We start from the raw sequence: 14,064 nt of genomic DNA on the forward strand, positions 1-14,064 counted from the left end.
TTTTTATAATATAATAATCGGAGCCATGAGATACGCGAGTGACATACCGATAAAAATATCCGATAAAAAGAGGAGCGATCTTAAAAATGGAGAACGATTAACATCTTGTTTCTACATCAAATTTCGCAAGATCAATCTGCGAAGAAAAGTTAAGTGATCCATTGAACGTCGGGAACTTCACTGTAGGAGGGAACCAATCCTGGATCTTCCAGACTATTCTCGATAGCAATGATTTCAGTAATATATCAACGACGAAACAATTATCCCTCCTCATTGTCTTCAATTCACGAAATTGATATGCACGTCAGAAAACATGTTCTTTCATTATTAAGAAATATATTTCTTTGCTTAGTTTTAAAATGAGTTTTTATTAACTCATTATTTCAAATATTTTAATATTTCATTTTAAAATATTTGAAATAATGAGTTAATAAAAAAAATTGGAAAAAAAGACGTCGGGAATCGAACTATGGTTCCTGCGTTCCTACCGCTACCGCCTTATTCACCTAGCTACGCTTAACTTTATGGAAATATTTATTTTAGCTGGATGGGTAACCGCCAGACTTTTTTTTTATACTCTAAAATAAAAAAAAAAGAAGCGAGATGACGGCTCTCAGGTTTCTCTCTGATGATATCACAGACTCCCAGACGGAGCATTTTTCCGAAGGGAAGGTACAGGTAGCGGCAAGGGGGAAGCCGATGCATTTCGGTTCGTTTCGGTTCTTTTCGGTTCTTGTCGGATATATTCGGTCATTAGACGAAAGAGAGACAAAAACGCTCTGCGCATCAACTTTACCGAATATATCCGAAAGGAGCCGAAGTGGACCGAGGTGCATCGGTTTCTCCCCACTTTCACCCACAGTTCCCCCTTTGCTTTTCGACCTACTCCCCTTGCCTAAGATGGCAATTCATGATTCATGCTCCGTCTGACAGTCTGTGGATGATATTTTGTTGAAAAATAAGATGGAAAATCAATTCATAAAGTCAACAAAAAAGCAAACTGTGAAGATATCGGTTCCTTCTTTATCAGAGGTAAAGCACATATAAAATATAGAAAATATAAATTACTTTATTAAATTACATCTATATTATTTGATGTATTAGTTTAAGGATCTTGAGGAGGAGAGGGAGGAGAAACCTGCTAGGATTATACAGCCATCACAAGTAAGTTTTAAAAAATTTCTTTGCATAAAATTTCAAATAAAGTAAGATCAAAATTCATGAATTATTCATTATTTTAGAAAGGTTGTGGACTCTTTGCAATCTTAGGATTACCAAAACAGGAGCTTGCAAGGAAATCTTTAATACCTCAAACTGTTAAGAATGCAGCAATACAAACAAATATCCAGCAGCCAAACATGACGAGGAAATCTGGTGCAAATCAGAATGATTCTAAAGTGAAAGGACAAACTTTAAATGAATCGTATGATGAATCAAATTTTGATGATGAAGAAGATGCATCAATAGATTTCTTTGGATTAGATACAAATAAAAATATATCAGACAATTCGGTATCAGCATTACTAGAGTTGCCTTCAGATGACCTCATATATAAATCAAGTGCTAAGGAAGCTTCGCTTATAAAACATTTAGATCGTACAACACATAATCCTTCCTCCATTAATTCTGATATTTCAACAAATGATCAATCAAGTAACTCAAGCAAAACATTAATAAGTAATGTTATAAATTTGCCTAAGGAAGAAATATTATTGAAAAACAAAGCAGAAGTTGGTCCAAAACTACCAGTTCCTGAACAAGAATATAATGTTGATACGCAAGGTAATGTAGTCTTTGATGTAAAAGCTATTGAATATCTTTGTGGAAAACGAGGTATAAAACGCAAAAAGCTTAAGGAAGCAGATATAATCGAAATAAACGGTGAAGATATAAAACCAGATCAAAGAGAATGGATGGTGAAAGCGTTGACGGAGGAGTCTGTGCAGAGACCAGTATCTATGCAAAGCTGTGGAATTAACTTGCACTCCAAGAAGAAACATCAAATAACTTATTTGTCGCATCAAGCAAAAGCTATGGAATTAGAACTGAAAAATCAATGGTCTCAAAATAGAATGGCGTGGAAACAAGCAAAATCAAAATATGGTTTCTAAGAACAAGAAAAGGATTTTCTGTAAAAATTTTTATATTTTTATGTATAGTGTCTTATATTAATAATTACAATTTGATCATTTATGAAAAGAAAAGTATCGTAGATAGTGAAATGTACAAATAAGTTTAAGATTAAAAACCAAAATCACTGAGTTTTTTCTAAAAACAGTCGATCCAAATTTTCATACTCTTTCCTTTTATTTTCTAGTAATAATTTAGCCTGCAATAAATTAGGTGGCAAATCACCATATTGAGCGAGCGATTGATTAACATCTGCCAATTTGTTTGTACCTTCTAAATATAATTTATATTTATTTAATATTTTCTCGGGATATAGTTCATCAACTTGCATATCACTTAAATCTGTCTCTAATTTCTCCACAGCTTGTTGATATTCTTTCAATTTTGTAGATAAGAAAACCTTGTTACAATATAAATTATCCTTCTCCTCTGCAGTGTCAATAGTATTCTGGAGAGAATCTACTGCATCTTGTAGATGATTGAGTTTTGTCTGTAATCTCATGCAATTTCTAAGTAATTTGTCATGTATCACTGACATCCGCTTCTCCTCTTGTTGTCGCCTTTCCTCTTCTATAATCTTACGTTCTCTAATTACACATAGTGCTGTTTCATCAAATTCAAACAACTTTTCTGCATTTAAGATCAAAGACAATTTCTCCAAGCCTTCTTTTATATCATTGGGTAGAATCTTAATTTCAAGATGTAATTTGGATAATAAATTGGTAATCTCTTTTGTAAATGTAATATTCTCCTCTGTTGTCTCCGAAATGCTCCTCTGCAAGTGTCGAAGCAACAAACTCTCTTCAGCAGACATATTTTCACTATGACACTTCATGATTCCAGTTACAGCAGAAATAGAGTCATTGTATGAAAGTGATGTCGCCTATATTTAATTAATATATAATTAATGCATTATTTTACTATTATATCTATTTATTGATAATTTATATATCACTAATATATTAGTATAATTTTAATAATAAAATTTATAGCATTATTTTGGTCTTTATATTAAGTAAAACCTGTCAGAAATAAATATACCTCATTGTTGTTGTCCATTTGATCAATTATTTTAATCTAACCGTACTGTCAAACACTGTCAAAATAAATTGTTGAATTTGAATCGCTGCGTTCAACAGGAAAAGCTGCTTTGCAACTGTTGTAAAATTCGTGAATCTGATTGGTGTATACTCTTAGGCTGCGTTCGTTTTGGACGCTTTCAGTGCTGAAAGCATCGTTCTATCTTTGTTTGATATTCGATGTGCAATAAAGACAAAATGATGCTCACAGAGCTAATAGCGTCTCCCCTGAACGCACCCTTAGATTCAGCCAAAATTAAGAGCATACATCAATCAGGCTCACGAATTTTACAACAGTTGTAAAGCAGCTTTTTCTGCTGAACGCAGCCAATAGCGTAGAGGGAGGAGAGAACGAGCAGAGAGAAGACGAAGAGATGAGAGGTGACATAGGCCGGTATTCATAGTCCGATCTTAAGCGTCGTCTACAATGAGATTTTAAGGAGACTTAAGGCGTAAGATTTAAGAAATTGACCAATCACAGTCGAGTATTCTCTTAATACTTGACTGTGATTGGTCAATTTCTTAAGTCTTACGCCTTAAGTCTCCTTAAAATCTCATTGTAGACAACGCTTTATATTTGAGATCGTCTTAAGTTCGAGCTTGAAATGCTACGCAGCCATTTGATTGGTTGAATGAGGTCTTAAGTCAACCTCGGACCAGACTTAAGACAATCTTAAATATAAGATCGGACTATGAATACCGGCCATAGCCACCGTTTTTAGATGATCTCTAAAAGCGATACTCCCTCTATAGACATTAAAAACGTGGACATGAACTACAAAGCCACGAATGTTTTCAGAGGGTAACATATATGTCTTCTCTTGATAATGTAGATAACATAAATAATTAAATAAAAATATAAATAATTTAATTAATAATAATTTATTATGTAAAAATAATAGTATGTTCTCTCTTTCCACGCTATTATTTATTTATTTATTTATGCGTGTTCTTTTTCTTCTCAACATCATTTATTTATTTTTTATTTATTTATTTATTTATTTATTTATTTAGCTCGCTATAAGTCAGTTTTCTAAAATGCAAAACTAAATATTATAGAATTTGACTTTGAAAATAAAATAATCGAATAAATTCAAATAATTAGCATAACAAAAGGTTCCGTGATAAGTTGTTTAATAAATAATCAATTTTAATTAATTAATGAAAATACTTCTATAATTTAATATTCCGCGTTAGCGTATATCAAGCGACGCGGTAGCGTCGCGACGCCAAGTACATAAAAAACTGATAAAAAATTGGATCCGAGCATTGAGAGTCACTGTTCTCGACGCGGTGCTACCCTGGCGAAAATAAATAACGGAGCGTAAGTCGAATGTAAGGAAAGAGTAACAGAAGTGTAAACGAAGCTTATAGGAGGCGTAAATTGAAACAACGAAACGTAAACGAAATGTTAACGCTTCATTTACGTTTCGTTGTTTCAATTTACGCCTCCTAGAAGCTTCGTTTACACTTCTGTTACTCTTTCCTTACATTCGACTTACGCTCCGATATTTATTTTCGCCAGGGTATCAAGTAGCTTATTCGGAATTTTACGTTTGAATGACGTCACATAAACTTTCGATTGAAATATTTTAGAAACTAAAGCCGTAATTAAAAATCTAACGGCATTTTTCTTATATAATATGAATACAAGCTTTCGATTGTGACCAGTTTGAATAAAATCGGTGGAGTCAATCCCGAGAAATGATAATCGCATGTCAGAATTGTGACATTTTTCATTTTCCGTCATAATAAGGTTCAGACTCATGAACGTATCTTCGCACGCACACATTCAAAGCGATTTTGTCCCTCAAGCTGCGTTCATACCGCGTATATATGATTATTCGCTTTAGTGTGCAAAAATGCTTTAAGAAACAAAACCATTTATGTACATGTGTGTGCATACGTGTGATATGTGTATATGTGTGTGTATACGTGTGAGAGATTAATTTATCGCATAACAATTTTCAAAAACCTCTTGGGGATAAAATCTAATCTATCTCGAAAACGGTATCACAAAAATATAAAAACTGTGCCGTTAGATAAGACTTCTAAGGAGACTAATTTATCGTATTATAACAATATTCAAAAACCACCCCTTGGGAGTGAACTCTAATATCTAGAAAATGAAACCTTGTAAAAATACGCGACTTACCCTTAGTAGAGATTTTTAAAAATGCGTATATACTTTTTGCAGAAATAATATAAATTTTTACAAAAAGGTGGTGATATCCCTCTAGAAACAACCTTACAACGGTAAAATAAAATACGTCAAGTATATAAAAAAATATCTTTAAAAAATCTAACATATATTTTCTGTAGAAATAATATTTTTTACAAAAAACAGTGAGATCCCCTAAAAAAAAACCTTATAAAGGTAAAAAAATACGCCAAGTACATAAAAAAAATCAAAAAATCTAAAAGAGTGATAAAAATAAAATATTTAAAAACCGATATGAGATCAATACTATTAGCTAAGTACAATAAATTATCTGATATTAATTCGTAATCGATACTAAATGAGTTAAGATTACTTTAATTCCTAAAGTATTTTTTATATGATGTATATAATTTAAAAAAGTTTTACACAAATTCTAAATCGCATAAATGACCTTCAGGTCGAAGTAAGATATGAAAACTTAGCGACCCCCCTCCCGTTCCGTCGTTTACATATCTTGAATAAAATAAAAAATTTGATTATACAATATACATATATACAATATATATTTGTTAATCCTTTCATTTAGTAAGTACAATTTACATTTTTATAAAATAAGCTTTAGACTACGAATGTGCAGCCTGTGGGTCAGAAACGACCTGCGAAGCTTTTCAATCCGACTTACAACAATTAAACTTTACTTGCAGAGAAAATAAAAAAACTCATAAAAAAAGAGACTTTGCCTAATCTCTATGTGATGATTTCCAGGTAATACAGAGGAAACAAGATATATAAGTTCGAAATTTAGCTACGCGCGTGCGCGGTCCGTAGTGTAATTTTAAATTTTACATTGGGCCCATCAAAAAATCTAGCTTTTTCCTGTTTTAAACTATATGATTTAAATACGGGGCACGCCAAGTTTTCATATCTTAGTTCGACCTAAAGGTCATTTATGCGATTTAGAATTTGTGTAAAACTTTTTTAAATTATATACATCATATAAAAAATGCTTTAGGAATTAAAGTAATCTTAACTCATTTAGTATCGATTACGAATTAATATCACATAATTTATTGTACTTGGCTAATAGTATTGATCTCATATCGGTTTTTAAATATTTTATTTTTATCACTCTTTTAGATTTTTTGATTTTTTTATGTATTTGGCGTATTTTCTTACCTTTATAAGATTTTTTTTAGGGGATTTTATAATATATAAAATATTTCGGCAACGAATTATCGATAACGATGTTCGACTTTGGCAATACAAAATATAAACAGTAGCGCGCTATATGTTATGGCTTTGTCATCATTCGCACGGTGACTCTCGAGTAATAAAGTAACGATGAGAAACGCTTCATATGTAATTTTTCACTGTAATTTTTTTACTAAACACGATTACGATTAGTAGCAAAATATAATTTGCTATAAATATTAATAAATATTAATTAATTAAAAATTAATTAACGACGTGAAACTGTAACACAATGATAAATCTTTATCGAATCGAAATCATTCATTACTGTAAATAAAAATTGGAACAGGATATACATAAAAGGGGATAAGAGAATTAATTATTTTATAATCTTTCGCTCAATGATGCCTATTATAATATTTCTTTAACAATATTAGAATTAACTATATTTCGACCAAAGCTTTAAATTTCCTCAATCCTTGTTAATTAAACAATATACAATTTAATCGAAACTCGATTAAATGATAGAAATCCAAAATATTAAATAATCACTTTAATCATTGTGATTTTTACGGACAATAATTATTATTTTAATACTTAGAGTCACAAATATATTCCATCCGAGTTACTTTATCGTTCTACTTGACAATCTAAATATAATTTGGATTGTGAGAGAACACGAAGTAAAACAATCGAATTATAGATGCAAATAATTAGCATAATGAAAAGATAAATTGTTTAATAAATAATCAATTTTAATCAATAAATTAAAATACTTCATTAATTTAATATTCCGCGTTATAATTTAATGTACATTTTATAATATATAAAATATTTTGGCAACGAATTATCGATAACACGGTATTCGACTTTAGCAATATAAAACATAAACAGTAGCGCGCCATGTTTCGGCTTTGTCATCATTCGCACGGTGACTCTCGAGTAATAAGGTAGTGGTGAGAAACGCTTCGTATATTATAATTTTTTTATTAAACACGATTACGATTAGTATCGAAACATAATTTGCTTTAAATAGTAATATAAATTAATTGATTGAAAATTAATTAACGACATGAAACTGTAGCGCAACGATAAACTTTTATCAAATCGCAATCATTCATTACCGCGATTAAAAATTGAAACAGGAGATACTCAATCCTTGTTAATTAAACACACAATTTAATCGAGAATCGATTAAATTATAGGAATCCAAAATATTAAATAATCACTTGGATCGTTGCGATCTTCACGGACAATAATTATTATTTCAATACTTATTGTTAGAGTCACAAATATATTTCATCAATTGGTGTAAAGAAAAAACATAGTTGTTTTTAAGAAAAAATATGTAATTTGCAATTAACAATTCCATATTTTTTCTTAAAAACAACTATGTTTTTTCTTTACACCAATTGATTCCTCTTATTATTTTGTACATAAAAGTATTAAGGTAAGATAATCGAAAAATGAATATTTTACTAGATATTTTATGGTTTATATAAAATTAAGAAATTATATCTCAAGCCTCATAACTCGAAAAGTACTGAATAAAGAAATACTTTATTATAGTGTTTTGGAAAGCTCTCGAGATAAGCTACAAGAATATGCAATGAAAAATAGTAGGTTCCATTTAAGAAATTGAAGGTGACCTTTATGTGATCTTCAAATGACTATCCAAGGTCAAATTTTTGCCACCATCTTCTGTCCCCCTCAAAGTCAAGCAACTTTTATTTGAAACATTTTGTTGTACATTCAAAAATAAAAAAGTTATTGGGATGGGTAACTTAAAATGGCTCACCCTGTATATATATATATATATATATATATATATATATATATATATATATATATATATATAAAATTCATACAATATAAAAATGTAATTACAATACAATCAATTATTAAACATTCATATTACGTGTAATTCACATTATATACGTAATGTAAATGTTTATAAAAAAATCAAGAATGATGTCAAACATCAATCATACATTAATCTTGATTGTACAGCATTTTTAAAAGTAACATATAAGTGTGCGCTCTTAAATTATAATCTTATACTTTAAGAAAGGAATGCTTTATAGTATATTATATAGCGATCATACTATATAAAATACTATAATCTAACAATTTACAACCCTACCGATCTTAACAGCTTTATCGATCCTAACAATCCTATCGAGCCTAACAACCCTATCAATCCTAACGATCCAATCGATCCTAACAGCCCTATTAATCCTAACAATCCTATCGATCCTAACAGCCCCAATCTTAACAACCCCATCGATTCTAATAGTCCTTCTGATCCTAATAATCCTACCGATCCTAACAGTCCTATCGATCAGCCCTAACGGTTCTTTTATTTACTAATTATGCCAGCGGAAATCCGCGATTCCTCAAGATTTGAGAAATGTGCTTTAATCAGGATTTTATTCGCGAGTCGATAGCGTTTTTTCATTTATTTTTCGCGTCTCTGTTTATTTTTTAAATGTTATTATTTATTTTATGTCTACCCCGTTTATTTTATACGTTTATTTTATTATATGCCATTGTGCACGTAGAAATGTATATATATTTTTCGTTTTTTTTTTCAGATTTTATTTATACGCCTTTTGATAAATATTTTGGTCTCTCATCTGTATTGTTTAAAATAATTATTCGTTGGATCAAGTCAAACTTACTTTTTACTGATCTCGGTCGCGTTTAATTTGGCTACTTTTAGCCAAAAAATTCGACTTCTCTATTAGAAGTCAATGAGGAGGAAAAACTCCTTTCATTGCAGGTTATTTATTTTTGATGCATGAGTGTAATTTTACACTCGTTTATGATCATAATATGTAATGATCATTGTTGTACGTCGTTTTAATATAACACACACTTTGCTTTAACTAATATATAATGCTAAGTTATCAATCAAAATTGATTGATTGAAATTTTTATATGTAATATATATTTTTATATAATATATAATATATAATAATATTTATAAAATAAATAAAATTTGTAATAAAATAAAATTAATTAAATATTCATTTTTATATTTTTATTTATTATATTTTTTCTTTATACTAATTTATTTATTTAATAATTTTTTTAAATATTTATATGATGTAATTGATAATTTAGATTTATATCAGTCAAAGCAAAGTTTTCGACATGCATATACACTACACTACAAAGACGGATGGACTACAACAAATTAAAATAAAATCAGCATGAATTATAAAAAAAATTAATTATTATGTACAATATTAATAAAATTATTAACGCGTTATTTATTAAATAAAATAAATAATTGATTATAATAAAAAAATTGAAATTTTTTTCTATATTCATTTAATTTTAATTTGCATTCGTAATATACTGTATTAATATATACATATATTGAAAAAAACTATTAAAAGTTATGTAATTTGTAATTTATCTAATTTGTTCTAGCCCATCCATTTTAAGATAACGGACAATCTACAAGCTCTACAAAAGCTCCGTTACCTTAAAATTAAATAAAAGCTTTTCACTCACCGACACTGATGCACAACAGCGGAGTTGTCAATATTGAAGCTACGTTGTCTATAACATACAAATATAAAATTCAAATTATAGCATCTCTTAAAATAATTAATATTTTATTATATTTCATTATAATTCAATTATTATTGTACGCAATTTTATATCCGATGCGTGCATAATAAACAAATATATAAATCTGCAATAATTTTTTAAATTCTAAAAAGACTATTTTTTAAATAGCAACTTTTATAGGATTTACATAAAATCTTTTTTTTTATTTTTCTTGTTAAATCATTCAAATAAATGAACCAAATTAATATGTGTATGTGATATAATAATTAATATAAATAATAATATTCACCATCAGGTTGTTCCACCGGTGCAGGATGCCTCTCCCAGGCCTGCTCCTCCTCTCATGTTGTTGACGCGCGATACTTTGAACGGCACTCCCGCACTCACGAGCGATATTTTTATATCGCTATTTCCGCTATTTTACGCGCGATACTTAACGATTTCCGCACTTTCGATGCGATTAAAAATTTTTTATTTGATCGCGCGATGTATATACTTAATATGTATATAATTTGAACGGCACTCCCGGTTTCGGTACGAGCGAAAATCCCATTTCATTTCACGAGAATCAACTTCAAGTCAACAGGTCGGGAACGCAACGATACAACGAGCAACGACTAGGCCCGAACCGGAAAAAAGACGAAACGATTGACGGAAATAGAGGAAAATGAAGTTCACCAACTCTTTTTCGCGCATAATTATCCTATCTCATATCGAACCTGGACCCGCTAAGCACGATTTCAGGTGCTTCGCCCGGAACATAAAGTTTCCCGCGATTGCAGGACATGGCTACACCAGGCTGGTAGACGGCAAAAGAAGAGGATACCCACATTTTTTAAATGCTAACATTCAGCAATTTAGAAAATGGGGAGGCAACCCCTTTTACCGAGCGAAAATCGTGCCTAGGGGAATCCACTCGACTCCTCGACAGGGTTTACACACGCAGTGCGTGTGGCTGTAGACGAGCAAAGAGAAGGGACCCATTGACGACCATTCCGAGCAATCGATCGAGTTCTAACTAATTCGGGCCGAATCACTTGACGAAGCACGAAGCAGGAAGCGCGAGTGTACGTTGTATAGCAACGTGTGCAAACTCGAAACATCTCAGTTAGTTGGCATCGGAAGTAGAGACTCGTGACAATAAATGAAATTGGGATTTTATATGAAAAAGTCCAAAAGTTTCGCGAAAACGCGACGCGAGAATATTACAACGCGAAAACGCGGTAACGAAGCGCTTGCCGTCCGCGGCACGTTGACGGCACCGACGCCGCGAAAGGGTACTTAGCTTCCCATTCAGACACCTTAAGATTTATCATAAATAGAAAAATTTAAGACAAACCTCAAGGCACCATCCAAGTACTAAGCCCTCCCACCACGACAAGGTGTACCCCATGGGAGGGTTATATTATATATAATTTTATATATAATGTAATATATAATTTATTTTGTAATATACTATATAAATTTTAATTCGCAAATATAAACGATAAATAAAAATATAAAAGATAAGAAAAAATCTATTATATAAAGCAATGTTCAAAATAATTGATTTTAAAACTAATTATTGCGCGCAATTAATTTTTACTTTTAAATAGATATATTTTAATGTTAATATTAATAAATCGCGTAATTACAAAATAATTTATATTTCTTAGATATAAACTTTTAAAAATATAATAAATAAAAAAATTTCTATTTTTTTATATATGAAGTATTTAAATAAATATATTAATATGAAATATTTTGTAAAATATAAGAAGTATCTGAAAATATTAATTAATAAACATTTTATAAATATTATAATTATTTTAAAATAAAATGGAATATTTTTTATAAGTATATGTATTATATATGTTACACAATTTAAAATCACTATTGAATCACAATCAAAGAAATAAAACGAAACGAGAAATATGTATATTTTGAATGTTGTTACGTCCGCGGCGGCGACTTCGAGATATCGAAGCGCGTTCAACACAATGGGGTACTCGCGGACCGCGTATAAGATAAGACACTCTTAACGGAAATTAAGAACTTTAATTAGAAACACAGAATACACAAACAACAAATAATAACAGGGGAAATCTTGCGATAACGACCCGTAATGTAAAATGCGTCCAGATAGCTTGACAGCTATTCTTCGACTCAGTTGACCATCGTTGTTATACAACAATATGTACTATTGATAAATAATTTATATATTGTTGCGTTCGCGGAACGATATATACCGAATGTGCGCGACACAATCGATTGGCACACGCTGACGTTCGCGCAGTAAATAATAACGCGGTTTAAGGTATAAGAACTTTAATAAACCACGAGTAACATACAAGAATTCAGAATAATCGTAAAACGGATCACAGATAGACGCGCGTCGGCACAGCTTGACAGCTGGGCTCAAACTCTCTGACAGTCGTTGTTTATAACAATATCTTGACAACGCGCGCGAAAATGATCTTCCGTCGACGTACTTTCCGCCGAAAGAATTCAACAGGTGGCGAATACATCCAGGGGATGGGACGCGGGGACGTAACAATATAATAAATAATGAATGTGATAAATAATTAAAATATTAATGACTTACATCATATCTTATTGATCCATCCATTTCCAAGACCTCCTTTTTTTTCTTTTGTTTTCTTCACTTTTTCCTCGTGGCACTCCAATCCTCGTTGCACTCATTTGAATTCTTCGTTGCACTTACACTCATTCATGAAAAATTCCTCGTTGCACTTACAATTGTATTTAGAGAAAGAATTTGATAATATATGGAACGTCTCACATCACTACTTCACTGCTCAAGAGCCACTGAGCGAATGATCGTAAGTCAGAAACATTTCCGTGGTACTGTTTATATCGCCAAGGTTGACTATGTAAAGAAAGAATTTGATAATATATGAAACGTCACTATTTTACTGCTTAAGGTTACTGTGCGAATGATCGTAAATCAAAACCTTTACCGCGATACTGTTTATATCGCCAAGGTTGACTATGTGAAGAAAGAATTTGATAATATATGAAACGTCACTACTTTACTGCTCAAGGTTACTGTGCGAATGATCGTAAATCAAAAACATTACCGCGATACTGTTTATATCGCCAAGATCGACTTATACTATGTTATTGTTATAATTCGTCGTTGAGATATTCTACGAGTGATTGCCGATTAAGAAAATTTAAAGCATTGGTCGAAATTTATTTAATTCTAATAAGTATCGTTAGGGAAATTATTATAATAAGCATCAATAATCGAAAGCTCATAATAAAATTAATTTCTTTATCCCCTTTTATGTATCCCCTTTTTCAATTTTTATTCGCAGTAATTAATGATTGCGATTCGATAAAGATTTATCGTTGCGATACATTTTCATATCATTTATCATAAGTGAATTAGTTTTTAATTATTAGTAATTATATCAAATTATGTTTCGATACTAATCGTAATCGTGTTTAGAAAAAAAATTCGATAATATGCGAAGCGTTTGGTACCACTACTGTATCGCTCGAGTGTCACCGTGCGAATGATAATAAAGCCGTAACATATTAATAATAGCGCGCTATTGTTTATATTGCCAAAGTCGAACACCGTGTTATCGATAATTCGTTGCCGAAATATTTTACGTACTATAACATGTACTATTATACATGAAAATATTAAATTGTAGAAGTTTTTCAATTTATAGATTAATTAAATGATTATTTATTAAACAATTAATTAACATACGAAGCATTACCCATCATTACTTTACTGCTCGAATGTCACCGAACAAATGATAGCAAAACCGTAACGTACAGATAATAGCACGCTATTGTTTACGTCGTCAAAGTCGAACATAATGTTATTTATAATTCATTGCCGAAATATTTTATATACTATAAAATATACATAAGCGGAATATTAAATTATGGAAGTATTTTAAT

At 30.7% G+C, this 14,064-nt stretch overlaps 2 protein-coding genes and 1 pseudogene across 5 annotated transcripts in view; 1 reads left to right on the forward strand and 2 right to left on the reverse strand.

The window, feature by feature from the left end:
- Ec (ubiquitin specific peptidase echinus) overlaps positions 1-11,526 on the reverse strand; it is a 98,149-nt gene extending 86,623 nt beyond the window's left edge. The window contains exons 1-2 of the mRNA XM_083099462.1: positions 10,433-11,526; positions 10,084-10,131 (exon numbers count right to left, since the gene is read on the reverse strand). The gene's annotated coding sequence lies outside the window, so the exon portion shown is untranslated. The remainder of the gene's footprint in view (positions 1-10,083; positions 10,132-10,432) is intronic.
- LOC145971865 (uncharacterized) lies at positions 589-2,262 on the forward strand (annotated as a pseudogene). Its single transcript, XR_014438990.1, has 3 exons — positions 589-1,032; positions 1,105-1,164; positions 1,242-2,262. The product of XR_014438990.1 is annotated as an uncharacterized LOC145971865 (transcript).
- On the reverse strand, positions 2,126-3,560 carry LOC145971866 (uncharacterized). Of its 3 annotated transcripts, none has more exons than XM_083099937.1 (3): positions 3,478-3,548; positions 3,172-3,286; positions 2,126-3,013 (listed from the first exon to the last, which is right to left on the reverse strand). In XM_083099937.1, exons 2-3 carry the CDS (start codon positions 3,187-3,189, stop codon positions 2,255-2,257), a joined length of 777 nt encoding a protein of 258 aa, XP_082956063.1. In that variant the 5' UTR covers positions 3,190-3,286; positions 3,478-3,548; the 3' UTR covers positions 2,126-2,254. The 3 variants fall into 3 exon arrangements, with proteins under 3 accessions (XP_082956063.1, XP_082956064.1, XP_082956062.1); XM_083099938.1 differs by having other exon boundaries at positions 3,448-3,545; XM_083099936.1 differs by having other exon boundaries at positions 3,172-3,560.
- Positions 11,527-14,064: the final 2,538 nt, after the last annotated feature.

The sequence above is a fragment of the Camponotus vicinus genome, unplaced genomic scaffold (genome assembly GCF_025532165.1).
Source record: "Camponotus vicinus isolate PSW18456_S1 unplaced genomic scaffold, iyCamVici1.0 SCAF_5, whole genome shotgun sequence".
Lineage (NCBI taxonomy): Eukaryota > Metazoa > Arthropoda > Insecta > Hymenoptera > Formicidae > Camponotus > Camponotus vicinus.